This window comes from Rhinichthys klamathensis, unplaced genomic scaffold, assembly GCF_029890125.1.
Source record: "Rhinichthys klamathensis goyatoka isolate OS25496 unplaced genomic scaffold, OSU_Roscu_1.1 h1tg000449l_1, whole genome shotgun sequence".
Taxonomy (NCBI): Eukaryota; Metazoa; Chordata; class Actinopteri; order Cypriniformes; family Leuciscidae; genus Rhinichthys; species Rhinichthys klamathensis.
In genome coordinates, this window is record NW_026606942.1 from 40,666 (window position 1) to 55,752 (window position 15,087).

General features: G+C 38.5%; 1 protein-coding gene across 1 annotated transcript in view; it reads left to right on the plus strand.

Annotated features, from left to right (window-relative positions):
- The window catches only part of cpne4a (copine IVa), a 55,330-nt gene extending 40,551 nt beyond the window's left edge, over positions 1-14,779 (plus strand). The window contains exons 11-15 of the mRNA XM_056236501.1: positions 1,836-1,890; positions 4,961-5,012; positions 10,614-10,747; positions 10,826-11,062; positions 13,899-14,779. Coding sequence (XP_056092476.1) covers positions 1,836-1,890; positions 4,961-5,012; positions 10,614-10,747; positions 10,826-11,062; positions 13,899-14,030 — 610 coding nt within the window. The 3' untranslated portion in view covers positions 14,031-14,779. The remainder of the gene's footprint in view (positions 1-1,835; positions 1,891-4,960; positions 5,013-10,613; positions 10,748-10,825; positions 11,063-13,898) is intronic.
- Positions 14,780-15,087: the final 308 nt, after the last annotated feature.

Consider the following 15,087-nt stretch of genomic DNA (forward strand, 5'->3'; position numbering starts at 1 on the left):
AGTCTCGAGGAGAATGGTGCATTCCAGGACTTCGTTAGCTCCGTATGAAGTTCCAGCAGGAAAGGAGCGGGCCTGCTCGTTGAAGCTGCACGGCGGCGGCTTTGAAGGAAACAGCCGTCGAGCCTGTTCGGCGCGGGTTCCTTCGGCAGCGACCACTCGAGCCCGAGACGGTCGACGGCCTGCGTCAGCAGTCGCATAAGCTCCGCGTCAGCTCCAACGCGGGAACGGCTGGATTCCTGGATCGACGAGGAGCCGGAGTGAAGCGACCATTCCTCGCTGTCCGATGCCAGGATGGAGCAGCAGTCTCTCGTGGCATGTTCCTCGGCCTCCTCCTCAGACGCGACGGCAGTGAGGCTCGTGAGCGGCAGCTGCGCGTCGGGGAGGGGAGGCGGGGAGGGCGAAAGCGAGGCTCGAGGGAGATCCTCCGGCGAGCGCGTCGCTGTGGCCACGGGCTCCGGCTGCCTCAGGGAACGGCGCTTCTTCCTGCGCGGTCCCCCGGAGGGCGGAGCGGCTGCATCCGGGTTAAAGACTTCGAGTCGAGCCCGTAGGGTCGACAGCGGAAGCGCTTCGCAGAACTCGCAGCCCCCGGACGCGAGGGCGAGCTCTGCATGTTCCAGGCCCAGGCAGAGAGCGCAGATCACGTGGCGGTCTCCAACGCTGAGCGGGGCTCTGCACGAGCCGCAGGAAGTGCGAGGCATCTTTAAAAAGACGCTCGCGCTCTTTTAGAAATAGCTCTTTTAGAATGCAATGTAAAAGGATACGTCGCCGGATAGCGTAGCTCGCACGGATGGCTGAAGGTGGCGAAGACGGCCGGCTTCCTCAGCGCTGTCCTAAGCTGGCTGTTCGCTGTTCGACGGCAGCGGTGGCTTCTCTCAGATCCAGCGATGCGGAGAGCTCGCTGAAGAGTCGAAAAATCAGGGAATTCAGCCTACGAGCCCCTTCTTATATACGCTAAGCCACGCCCATTCTGGCGGGCTATGACGCTATGAAGGCGCGAGCGCCCTTCATTGGGTGTGACGTCACGCGGGGCTCACTGGTAGGCTGCAGCAGATGCATGCAGGGCAGCCAATAAGCACGCGAGATGGCCTGCTCTAGGTCTGCTAGCTGCTGCACTGCGTTGACAATGAATACAAAATTAAGGATAATTTTTTGGCTTCAATATCTCGAGAAGATGAATCTTTCCCGTAGCGTAAGCTAAACTTACGCAATACGAGAGAACCTCTCGTAAGAGAACCAAGACACAACACAATACATATATTTATGCTTTTCACTTCAAACAGTAAATAGAAAGATGTTAATTGGAATTTATGAAAAACATGATTTTATTTTGATCTCAATTTACTTATCTGCTGCCTTTTGCGGGAGAAACAGTGGAATATGTAATTCACAGATTAGGCCTGTTTTAATTAAAGATTGTTTTTTAGACCTGTGACCTTTGAATTTCAACAGTTGATTCTTTTGAAACCCTGAAGCAGTCTTTGTATAACATTCTAAATCCCAGCATTTTTACCACTGTAGCTGAGCTGTTATTGTAGCTCTCTGAAAGGTCATTCAAAAACTCATTTCCAGCTCCATGTCAAGCTATGGCTTCACTCCAGAACAAGATGAATACACATCCATCAGGCCATTTGGTTGGGATGAAATCTGAAATCACAGCGCATGCTGATTTGTCAGGCACTAACAATAACAATTATGCAAATCATGTGTCTATTACAAATGAGCAGTGATCAGAGGCCATTGAGAAAGGAAAGCATGATAGGAAATTTGGTATGTAATTCCCAAGATCCTCAATTCTTGCTAGCTCTAATCTCCTGTCCGCTTTCACTTCCATGCAGTGACAAAATGTTCCCGGCGTTTGGCTTTGGTGCTCGAATACCTCCGGACTTCAAGGTAACTTCTTTAGCATTTCTAGCGGGTTTTTTTTTCATTAAAGGGATGAAGATTGAGCGATACTTCTAACCAGGCTACTGCAGGAGTAATGTATGAACTGATATCAGCAGGTTCATTTCTCTGTGACAGATAATGTGCCTTTGTGCTGGGCTGAGAGTGTTTTATATTCATCTTAAGCTTTAAGTGTTTTTGATTAGATAGATTGAGTATCTGGATGCAGTCTGCAGACTTATTGTTAAAATCTCTTTAAAGTATTCAAACATTGATATGGAAAATCTTGTGTTTATTTACAACATGAAGCGAGGGGTATTGAATCCCCCTGAAGTGGTTATTGACCGGCGATATTGACCAGCTAAATGTACATTATCCTGCTTATTTCAAGACTACTGACTTCACATAAATAAACAAACAAATAAATAAATAAATCTATATTCAATATTAATTTAAGTTTGATTTATTTATTATGTGAGAAGATAGAGACAGCAAAGTGATAGATGTGACACTAGCACAGCTATGTAAGAAATCAGATGCTTGGGATAATTATACAATTTAGCAGTCAGGATATAAAAATGTTTGACTGCTAAATTCAGCAGTTGACCAATCAGAATCAAGTACGGCTTATCCCGTAGATGGTCTGCTCGCGCTCTGTTTCCTCTCTGGAGAAGCGTTCAGTCTTTCCGCTTGCAAATTCCGTCATGTAAATAAAACCACTATGGCTCGAGCGCAACCGGCTTGTAAAGGGAATGGGAGATGAGACTAAAACACACCCATTACTCATTAAGGGAATATGGACAACTCTTTTAGACCATGCGCCGGGCGCTCCGACCATTTTTCCCGTCGTTAAACTAGCAAAAGTGGATTCGGTTCAAAAGTGAACTGGTCTCTCAAATGTGTCCAATTTTTTTAGACTCAAAAGTGAGCAATATGTTCCTAAAACTATAATGTCTGCTTTTGCTAACTCTTTTTTTTTTTTTTTGCAATTTTCCGCTCTGGATCCGATTTCAAAAGTTCTGGAGTTAAAATCACACTCAACCAGCAGTTCTTGAATCAACAGTACACCTAATCAATCGCGATCGAAATCTAACATGGATGACAATAAACATAATGTAAATTAATATAAAAATGTGCCTACCTATGGTTTTAATGTGTTTGAGTGTACACACAATGTCAGAATTACGTGATTACTTAAAAAATAACTGATGAACCATTTTTTGAACTGGTTCACTGAAACGAACTATCCAAAAGAACCGTTCAGTTTGCGGTAATAAATTGGATTTCCCCTCATGGTGTGTTTCATTCCTGAATAAATCAGCGTTTTGAAAGAATCAGTTGAGTGAATGATTCAGTGACTCACGCTGGATTAAAGTGACAATGCATTGATCATGGCCAAAACACACAGCAGTTTGACCCAAAAACGCATTGGTGATATCTATTGTGTTTTAAACAGTCAATCAAATGACCTTCATCAATTTAAACAGAAAACAAAGTCAACAAAAACAAATATGAACCAAAAGTTATATAATATAGCCTATTAATTAATTAAATAAGCTTCTCGACAAGTCTTTTCTCTTAAATGTATTTGAAAACGAAATAAAGCAATGCCAACTTACCCATTATAGAGTACTTTGTCTGTAAACACGCCGCGCGCATCAAACGCTGCCAGTATGAAAGCAAAACGCGCATGTCCTGCTTCCGCTCACCGTACGCACTGCTCCTGCGCTGCTTACGCTCTGCTAATGCGTGCAGTGTGAAACCGGCGTCAATATTTAAGTCTTTTTTTTGTATATGCTTCGTTAAATATAGAGCCGTTTTACTCTTCAAAGGAGCAAGCAAAGATGTGCATAGCCGATGTTCATCGCATATGCAGATTGATATCTAAAAGCTTTTTTTTCTTCTTCTCACAAATTTTTTTAAATTTAAATAGAATAAAACACTAACAGTAAAAAGAACTAGATTTGCTGAATACCTTAAAAGTCCATAGATATCGCCATCAGTGTCGGCCATCAGCCGACAAGTGTATGCAGACTGGTTTTCCTGTTTGTTAAAGGGATACTCCACCGATTTTTCATATTAAACTATGTTATTCCCTTAACTAAGACGAGTTGATACATACCTCTCTCGTCTCAGTGCGTGCACTCAATCGCTCTGACGCACAGTGACACTTTGATAGCACAGTTCATTCAATACGTGACAAGCAGAGAAGCGAGTAAACACCTCCACGTTTTCTCTATTTAAATACAGTTACACGAGTAGAGTAACTCGACCAAGAATGGTGACAAAATAAAACGTTGCGCTTTTCTAAACGTGTAAAGTGGATAACTATTATGTATGGCGGAATACCATAGCAAGTGCTTGGGAGCACTTCGACTCGGCGCAGTAATATCATCACTCCGGAGAGGGGGAGAGGATTTTTCACGAGTGATGATATTACTGCGCCGAGTCGAAGTGCTCCCAAGCACTTGCTATGGTATTCCGCCATACATAATAGTTATCCACTTTACACGTTTAGAAAAGCGCAACGTTTTATTTTGTCACCATTCTTGGTCGAGTTACACTACTCGTGTAACTGTATTTAAATAGGGAAAACTTGGAGGTGTTTGGTCGCTTCTCTGCTTGGATCCTAATTAATTAACTGGGCTAAGCTAAGTGCTATCAAAGTTTCGCCGCAAGACAGAGCGATTTAGTGCACGCACTGAGACGAGAGAGGTATGTATCAACTCGTCTTAGTTAAGGGAATAACATAGTTTAATATGAAAAAACGGTGGAGTATCCCTTTAATGTGACATTCGGCATAAAGCCCGTGTTTTTGAATGAAGGAGGGATCTGACTCACTCATAAAAAACGCGAATTGTTACCACCTACTGGTGTATCGATGTAACCTGCAGAAATAGTCACTGACAAATGACAGTGAAAAGTCCCTTTGCTGATGGATTGTATATAGCACTCTTGGAACGTCGCTCAGCCAATCAAATTCAAGGAATTAACAACTCTGTGGTATGAATTATTCTTGAAAAGTACATTATTGATGTCACAAATAAGAATTTCGTTTCTTTTCTTTTTTAATTCACAGGTGTCACATGACTTTGCAGTAAACTTCAACGAGGACAACCCAGAATGTGCAGGTATGATAGAGCATTCATTCATTCCAATACTTTCCATATATCCATTCTAGACCGTATATCTTAATTTATTTCAATACAGATCCATTAACTTCCCCATGTGACCTTTGCCAACTGGGACTGAACAACTCAAAGCCTCAACATAACATTGGCAAAGTCAAACAGCCCTTTAGTATAGTGTTGTCACCCCACACAAAGGAGATCAATATATACAAAGCTGAATTACAGAGCTACGCTATTGACAAAAGTGGACACATTAATGTTTAATGCTGCTATAAAATATACGCCTGAGGGGAATGTCTGAAGGAGGGAGACCTGGATGATGTCATCATCACACCCTCCCCTTCCCCAATAATTAGTCTCTCTGGGCCTTGACAGCAGGTAAGAATGACTGTCAGCACAAAATGTTTTAAGGCCTGGTGAAATTATTCTAGCTGGTTGCATTAGATCAGAACTTCTTGTACAGAGTTTTAGGACCTGGTTTAATATTGTAGGATACATGTTTACATATTTTATTGCAATTTGTCAACACTCTGCTTTTTATTTAAAGGTGAACTAAGTAACTTTTTTACCTTAACCGAACAGCTTTGGAGTCATTGTAATGTTTATATTACTGATTTCGTGTTGAATGGTGGTCGTCTCGCACCCCCCTGGTGCCTGTGAGCCGCAAAACCACCCTTGCAATTTTGGGCCGGCGGGCCGCCCCTTCCTCAGTGTTAGGAAGTATCGTGTGATATCAGGTCTCGCTAAGTAACGAATTGCTTTACGGCAAAAAACAGATCTGATAAAATTCTGATAAAATGAGCATCAAACAGAAATAACCCGGCGCCATATACATGTGTTGTTGGGCGCGCGCAGCTCTTAAATACCTTATATTTCCACTCGTTACAGCGTCCATCCTACTGAACAGGTACCGGTGTACAGGGGGAGGGGATCCGGCCGTGAGTGCGAGCCATCTCTGCGTGAGTGCTATTCACGGCAGTACAAGTACTCCACAGCGACAGGGGGCGCTGTTTGACAAAAACGGAATTCCTACTTAGTGCTGCTTTAACTGCCCTCCGCTGCAAAAGCAAGATTGTTTTTTAGAACGTAATCTCTTGGTATGCTTGCATCATCACAACCTGTTTAAAGTTTGAAACTTGTCTCCTAAAACGGTGGTAGCTATCAGAAAGTAAAGAGGAAAATATGAGAACAATGAGTGCTAGAAACACAGAAACAGATGGGACAGTAAAGTAATATAAATGATAATTCTGCTATTGTGAGAAAGCCCCTGCCGAGCCATCTATGCATTCAGGTGTAACCTAGCTCTCTTTGGGATGGTGTTACTTTGGAAGTCAGGTCAGAAGTTGCAAATTATTGGATTTTGTATTTAGTTTGCTTCCAGTTTGTTTGGTACTTAGCTTTTCCATCATCCCTGTCTTCGGCCATGAGCAGGATAAATTGATCATCGCTCCAGTGTATTGGTGTCATTTAATTTCCCTTGCTATTTCTGTACCACCTCTATCAGCGCAGACACACCAGGGTGGCGCCCAGAATGAGCACAGACCACTCAGCTTTTGATCAACCAGCCAGGCCTGTCTCTTCTAGGAATAGCAAATGGCTCAGTCTCAGCCACACCAGGACACATGCCAGCCAATCTCCCCCGAGCAGAGAGCGCACCTTTACGCCCTGGTATTGTCTGGAAAATCCGGCATGAGAGTAACGGGGTTCCAACAAACCCGGACGAGACACACAAAGCCCTTGAATAGCGTGAATGACATTGGTGTGAAATTATAAACAATTTTTACTTTCTAAATATTGACAACCTGTTGTAGACGAGCTGTGGCGAGGCGTCTAGAGAGCACGGCTGTTTGCTTTCCATGAAAGAGGCCACTTTTCTGACTCTTCCAATGTCACTCCTTTGGAAATCTTTTAAAACGTTTTTTTCTCATCTGTAGACCTTTAAGCAGTGGGGTGTAAACATCTTGCTACAGACAACGGGTCAAGGTTTGACTGGTTAGCATTACCCTGCTGTTTGATATTATGACTAAACCATTCTGCTGCCATTCTAATTTCCCCCGTTATAACCTTTCAAAAGTAGCCTTGAATTCTGGCACTACTTTTTGTAAGAGACATAGAAGTCACGAATTCAAGTCACACATTCAAGCTGAAATAATAACACAAGTTTTCTATCATTTTTATTAGATTATTATTTATTTTTTTACTCTATCATTCAACAGTTTAGAGACACTACGAAGTCCCTTATGCTCACCAAGGCTTCATTTATTTGATCAAAAATACAGTAAAAACAGTACTTTTGGGAAATATTATTATACTTTAAAATAGGTGTTTTCTATGGAAGCTTGTTTCCGCCACAGAATGAAAAAGGTAATTGCGACTTTTTATCTCACAATTCTGACTTTTCTTCTCACAATTGCGAGTTTACATCTCGCAATTCTGACTTTATTTCTCAGAATTGCGAGATATAAAATCGCAATTGCGTGTTATAAAGTCAGAATTGCGAGATATAAAGTCACGATTGCAGGTTATAAAGTCAGAATTGCGTGAAATAAAGTCGCAATTGCGTGTTATAAAGTCAGAATTGCATGATATAAAGTCGAAATTGCATGATAGAAAGTCGAAATTGCGTGTTGTAAAGATATAAACTATTCTGAGGGGAAAAAAGTTTGTCTTTTTTCCCCCTTAGAATTGGCCTGATAACTCGCAATTGCGAGTTTATATCTCACAATTCTGAGAAAAGATGTCAGAATTTCGAGATATAAACTCGCCATTATGTGTTATAAAGTCAGAATTGTGAGATAAAAAGTCGCAATTCTGTCTTTTTTTCTCGCAATTGCGACTTTATTTCTCAGAATTGCGACTTTATATCTTGCAATTGCGACTTTATTTCTCGCAATTCTGACTTCATATCTCGCAATTGTGAGATAAAAAGTCGCAATTATTATTATTATTTTTTTATTCAGTGGCGGAAACAAGCTGCTATAGTTTTCTCTATTTTAGTCGAATTTTTTTTAAATTATTCCTACGATGGCAAATTACTCCTTCAGTGTCACATGTCACTACTCCTATTGTCTTCAGTGTCGCAAGATCCTTCAGAAATCATTCTAATATGCTGATTTTGTGCTCAAGAAACATTTCTAATTATTATTATGTTGATTTAACTGCACAATATTTTTGTGGAAACCATGATACTTTTTTTTCAGGATTCTTTAAAGAATAGAACGTTTAAAAGAACAGCATTTTTTGGAAAGATAAATAAAATTTTATTTTATTACATTATAAATGTCTTTACTGTCACTTTTGATCAATTTAATGCATCCTTGCTGAAATAAAGTATTCATTTCTTTTTAAAAATTTGGACCCCAAACTTTTAAACGCTAATATATATTATTTTAATTTCTATTGCTTATGTATTTATGCATGGATTTAACAAAAACATGTATCTTGTATAAAGCAAACCTTTATTTACGTCTATATGCTTTTTCATCTATAACACCATAATAATATAATTTAGCAGGAACATTTTTAATTATTTCACAAAAAAAATCAAATAAAGTGCTGCCATGTTTCACACTGACATGCCTCTTTTAACCCGAGTATTATCTAGAATTCAAAGTTTTCCACTTGGTCGTTTATAAATATGACACAAGAATTCCCATGAGCAAGCATGTTGAACACTTCTGTGGATCCCGCGCTAGCCAAGCAACTGATTGAGATGAATGAGAATTGTTATGGATATTTTTTTTCCCCCTGGTAGACCTCCTAGAGAACTTTTACACATTCACACAAGCTACTGCCCTGAGGAGACTTTTGTTGGCCAATGCAATTACTGTAGACTGTAATTAGAAATGGGGTAAAAAGGCAAAGAGCTCTTTTAGCTGATTACTGTCTGCAATGTGTGTGTGTGTGGTTTTCCCTGAGCGATTGTGGGACGGTTCACCTGTCAATGATTTCTAGGTGGAATTCCCATTGTGATATATCACATCGAACAATGTTTACAGCACTCTATTTCCTGAGGGTGTTGGAGTTTCATTCATTGTGCTAACAATACAGACACTATAGGCCACATGCACACCCCAGGGTGAGACATTCTCACAGCAGCAGTGTGAATTGGCCTAATGTCATGTCACTGACGATGCATGCAAATCTGAAAGGTCTTGTGACGAAAGGACGTCAGCAGTAGGTTAATTCAAGCCTTTTAATGTCTTAAGCATGACATATCCTTTAAAGAGACAGTGCAGTGTGTGTGTGTCAAAGTTGAAGAGTCTATTAGGGTCCTGAGCATCTTTGATTCCTCTTTGCTGGGAAGCCACTGAAGCGATTACATCCATTGATCTCCGGTTTGATAGTCCTCTCATCTTAATTCTGCTGCTGCACAGCATGGCATGCTTTCACCTTTGAGCCCCTGTTTGAGCGTCTTCAAGCTCACAGGTGTTAATTAAATGAAACAGCTGGAGGCGTAGAGAGGAAAGACAGGCTGACCTTAAGATTCATGCTCATCGAGTCAGTAAACAGCCTTACTGCTTCATTGCCGAGATTACTGACATTCGTTCCAGTTAAATACTCGTTTACATAGCACATGCAGAATATTTTTGATTGATCAAATATCAGTATTATATTTTGAATTAGTTTTTATTTTTATATTTTAATTTCATTTAAAGTTTTTTTTTTTTTTTAGATAGTCTGTATGTATAGTTATTTTTGATTTAATTAATTTTTTTTTAGTACAAGTTAAACTAAATGAAAATGAGAAATGTTGAAAGTGCTGAAAATGTTGAAACTAAGCTGAAAAAAAATATATTTCTTTCAGCTAGTTTCAACATCTTTGTTGCCAGGTATAAAATAAACATTAACTGAAATAAAATCTAAAAAACGTACATGTCATGTCAGTTCATGTGTATTTTATACCTGGTAACAAAGAAGTTTAAAAAAAAAATGGTTTTAGCTTTAGTTTCAAATATAAGAAAAATAAAAAAATCGTTAGTAGTATTTATCAGTTATTTTAGTATCATGGATATACTATTATAGTTTTTGTTAATATTTGAATTAGACTTTATTTTTGCATTTTCATTTTAATTTGAGTAATTTTGTTGTCTTTTATGGATTTTTTTTACTTTGAGTTATTTTAGTATTTCAACTTTAAATGAAAATGAAAAATGTAGTTTACATTTTTATGTAGCTAAAATAAAATAAGTTTAGTTTTTTTATATATATATTTATTTTATTCCAGTTAATGTTTATTTTATTTAAAGTAAAGAAAACATATGTTTTTAATGGGGTTTTTTTGTGTAGTGTAGTTTTAGTTAACAACAATAACCCTGGTATTTAGTTAGCAGTATGAAGGGTAACACTTTATTTTAATGTGTCCTTGTTTCACGTTACATGTATTTACTATTGTAATAATCATAAATTAGCCATAATTACATACAACTACCCCTAAACCAAACCCTAATCCTAAACATAACCCTAAGTACATGTAGTTAATTATTATTACTCAGTACTTAAATGTATAATTGCACTGTAACACAGACAACTTCAAATAAAGTGTAACCGTATGAAGTAACATCCAAAAAAGCTCCAGACTTTCCTTCTTAAACTTTGCAGGTATCCAGGGTGTGGTAGAGGCCTACCAGAACTGCCTTCCTAAGATTCAGCTGTACGGTCCCACAAACATTGCCCCGATCATCCAGAAAGTGGCCAACTTTGCCTCTGAGGAAATGCACACCAAAGAGGCCATGGTGAGTGTGTTTCTACCCCATCTCTTTTCATCACTAAAGTTCCTCTTGTTCTAATTGTCCCCTCTTGCCTTGATGCAGCAATACTTCATCCTGCTCATCCTGACGGACGGGGTGATCACGGATATGGCGGACACTAGAGAGGCGATCGTCCACGCCTCTCACCTGCCCATGTCTGTCATAATCGTGGGAGTTGGAAGTGCAGATTTCACTGACATGGAGATGCTGGACGGGGATGACGGAATCCTTCGTTCGCCTAAAGGGGAACCAGTGTTGCGTGACATCGTACAGTTTGTGCCGTTCCGTAACTTCAAACATGTGAGTTTACATGGGGTTTATATCTAATCATTTAAATGGCAGTAAAATAGCCATTTATTAAATAGACTGTGTTTCAGCTGTGCTAAAATATGTTTTGATATTGACATTTTCCACAATGAGGGTGCTAAATAGGCCCTAATAAATGCTATAAAGCAATAAACAATTACTTGTATAAAATAAATAAATAAGCAAATGAATGAATAAATACTTTTTTTTTTCAATTTAGACTAAATTAAACTCAGTCAGTGTGGACTAACAAGGGTTGCAATGCAAGTCAACTTATGTAAAAATTGACAATATGGAATGCGAGTAATTACTTGTCTTCCCAAATGATGTTACTTTATGTATAGGGTGTCACAATTGTAAGATTTATTTTAATTGCAAAATGATGACATGATTTTAGTTGTTGGATACAGTCGAGAAGGTCAAGAATGCCTAAATTCCCATTTTAAGGGGCCGATGCAGACCTTTAAGGCATTTAAAACTAGCCAAATACCAGATTAATTTAGTCAGATAATAGTGTAACATCACAGCAAACTCATAAAAACGTGATTGTTGTACATCCAAATCTTTTTTTAGTAAAGTGTACCTTATTTGTGGAAAGTAAGTTTACTATTATTTTATTAATGAATACTTTAGCTTTTATTTTTTATTTGAAAAATTTTGTAATTTTTTTTATTTAAATATTTTTTTTTATAAATTACAATTTTATTTCTGTTTTAATTTTCGTAATTTTCGTACTTTAACCTAATCTTTGTTTTGTTTTTATTGATTTTTTTTCGGTTTTCATTTAAGTTTTTCATTGAATATTTGTAATTTATTTCAGCTTTATTTCAATTAACGAAAATTATTTTTCATAGTTTTAGCTTTAGTTAACAATAACAACACTGCATTTAGTATTATCGGCAAAAGGTCCAGCGTGATGTCCTCGAGAGCTGTTTGAATTTTAAGAGACACCCTCAGCAGAATCAAGGTTGAAATCAATAGCAAATGTTTATCACGTCTATTTACTAGTTCTAAGAGCCTAATGTTTCACAGCTAAAGAGATCTTTTCATGCCCCACGTCTGAGCTCCCTTTAGTTGGAGTTGGAAGTTAAAATGATTATACATGCAGCTAAACTGTAGATCATGCCCTTTAATCAGTGCATTGCTATGCCGAGGTTTTCATCCAGCATCTTTACAATGTCTGAAGTACCTCTTAGGAGAATCTCTCCTGGTTAATTACTCCCTTCTTCCTCCTCGCTCTCCATCTCATATTCCCACCCAGACTCAGAGCAATCTAATAACCTTTAGCTTGACTGCTCCATTAATTACCACATCTACTGCCGGTCCATGGTGGAAAACAAACCACAGAATGCAGAGAGTGGGTTAACTCTTGAGTGGGTTAACTAGCGCAAGACAAACCCCAACATCTTCACATGAACATAGAGGGTTGTGTTTTTAATACAGAGCCCAAAGGTCTGAGGAACGCTGTGGATTCTGCGATTTTGATTTTTTCGGAAAATTCAATCGTTTTTGGGATCAGTAAGACTTTTTTGAAAATAATGAATACTTTTATTCATCAATAATTAAATTGATCAAAAGTGACAGTAAAGACATTTATAATGCTACAAAATATTTACATTTCAAATAAACGCTGTTCTTTTAAAATTTCTATCATAGAATCCTGAATTTTTTCCCCCGCCGTTTCCACAAACGGTGTAAAACACTGATAGTACTGTAATAAGAAATGTTTCTTGAGCAGCAAATCAGCATATTAGAATGATTTCTGAAGGATCATGTGACACTGAAGACTGGGGGGGGGGGGGGGGGGGGGGGGGTGGTGTGCTTTTACACATCTATTGAAAGAGTACAGTATCTCCTGATCAAAACACAGTCGAAAAAGAAGCAGAAACAAATGATAAATAACGTGTATAATAGCGTGATCATCAAACATTAAACAGCATATCAAAATTCTATGTTTTGATCATCGTTCTGAAACCAATCCAGACGTAGTCTTTGAAAAAATTGCTCAGCTTTGTGTGCAAAATGTTGCTTTTTTTCAATGAAGCTGCTATTTCTTTTAATTTATTGCATTTTCAGATATTCATACAACAAAATATTCTGGAAGCCATTCAATTCTTGTGAAAATGGTCAAAAGTGCTTAGCTGAGTTAAGCTGACAGTCTAATACTCTAATGACTGGTATTTGAGATGTAGTTGCCACGTTATACTGTAGTTAGTAGAATGTCTAAAGTGGACCATCGAAATAAAGCGTTACCTAATAATATTTTACAGTGTTACCGTTTTACTGTAATTTTGATCAAATGCTCTGTCTTTCAAAAACATTTCGAATCCCACACTTTTGAATGTAAGTGTCTATAATATCAATATTAAACTTACTACAACAGTCAACATACAGAACACTGAATGAATGAATCTAGACATTTGACATGGCATCTAAATGTGACCGTGTACATACAAGCCAAAGTGACAGTTTATTGGGATCCTCTCGGGAGGAGTGCCAAGGCTTGTTTCCTTTCCAGACACATACTGTATTGACGGCCCCTGATAAACAACACCATCTTCTCAGCCGTGTCTCCTCTCCTGTCCTCCATCTAATTGGCCAACAGGGGTTGGAGGGGTTTGTCACGTCTCCTTTGACGTGGGCATCCTCTGATTTCCTCTCAGCTCCTCGAGGCGTCTTTGAGTCACTTTTGCTGAAGGTTCAGGATGTTTTTCATCAGTGTGCATGTGGGTTTCAGCAAGTACAGTATCTTCACACATCATTAGTGCAGGACCAGATGGCGAAATGGAAAAATGGCCCTGCAAATTTTTGTTTCTGTTCTTCTTCTCAGGCCTCTCCTGCTGCTTTGGCAAAAAGTGTCTTAGCTGAAGTCCCAAACCAGGTGGTTGACTATTACAACAGCAAGGGGATCAAGCCCAAGTGCCCCAGCGAGTATGAGTCTTCCAGGACGTTTGGTCACTGAAGCGCCGAGCTTTCGCTCATTACAAAAACTAGCACGTTTCTGTGAATTTGAAACCTAATCTGTTCTACTTTGTTCTGTTTGCATGCGTAGCCTGTGAGGCTTGCATAGGTGTTGCAATGCTACCGTTCTTATGTACATGTGTACATGTACAGACTTACAACTATGAAGAAAGCAAAAACTCAAAAAGACCTACTGAATTAAGCATGATGACTGGGATTACAGTAGTTGAAGAAATACATGGAATGTCTGTTGTTTTCTTTTATATAAAGGTTTATTGAGATTTTGCTAAATTTCGTAATGTTCTTACATTGTAAAGCATTTTGGATCTTAGAGAATGAACAGCTATTTGAATTAGAATATCTGTGGACATTCAGGCTCTCTCTCTCTCTCTCTCTCTCTCTCTCTCTCTCTCTCTCTCGTTCTTTTTTTGCAAATGCAGGGCCAGATGCATGATTGTATTTTGCATGTTAATAATAAACCAGCCTCGTTTTTCTATCGGTTCCTTTTGGGGCCAGTGATATGAGTTCATGTGAAGCTGCTCTTCTGACCTGTCCACAAATACGACTTTAGAATGAAGTATTTTTTTGGTAGTTATAAGTGATGATGTGACAAATTGTTTGAAAATAATGTTTGTGTTATGAATGATGTATTTTTGTGTGGATTTTGACCGATGTTGAAGCAACCAAACAAAAATAATGTTAATTGATGTTTTGATAAACTCATTAAAGAAATGTTCACCCAAAAATTAACATTTTGTAATCATTTACTGGCCACACTGTAGTTTATCTATCTATCTATCTATCTATCTATCTATCTATCTATCTATCTATCTATCTATCTATCTATCTATCTATCTATCTATCTATCTATCTATCTATCTATCTATCTATCTATCTATCTATCTATCTATCTATCTATCTATCTATCTATCTATCTATCTATCTATCTATCTATCTATCTATCTATCTATCTAGACTACTACATACTGTTGAAAAAGCACTTATAAGTTGGCCTATATATATATATATATATATATATTTCTTTTTTTTTTACAAGT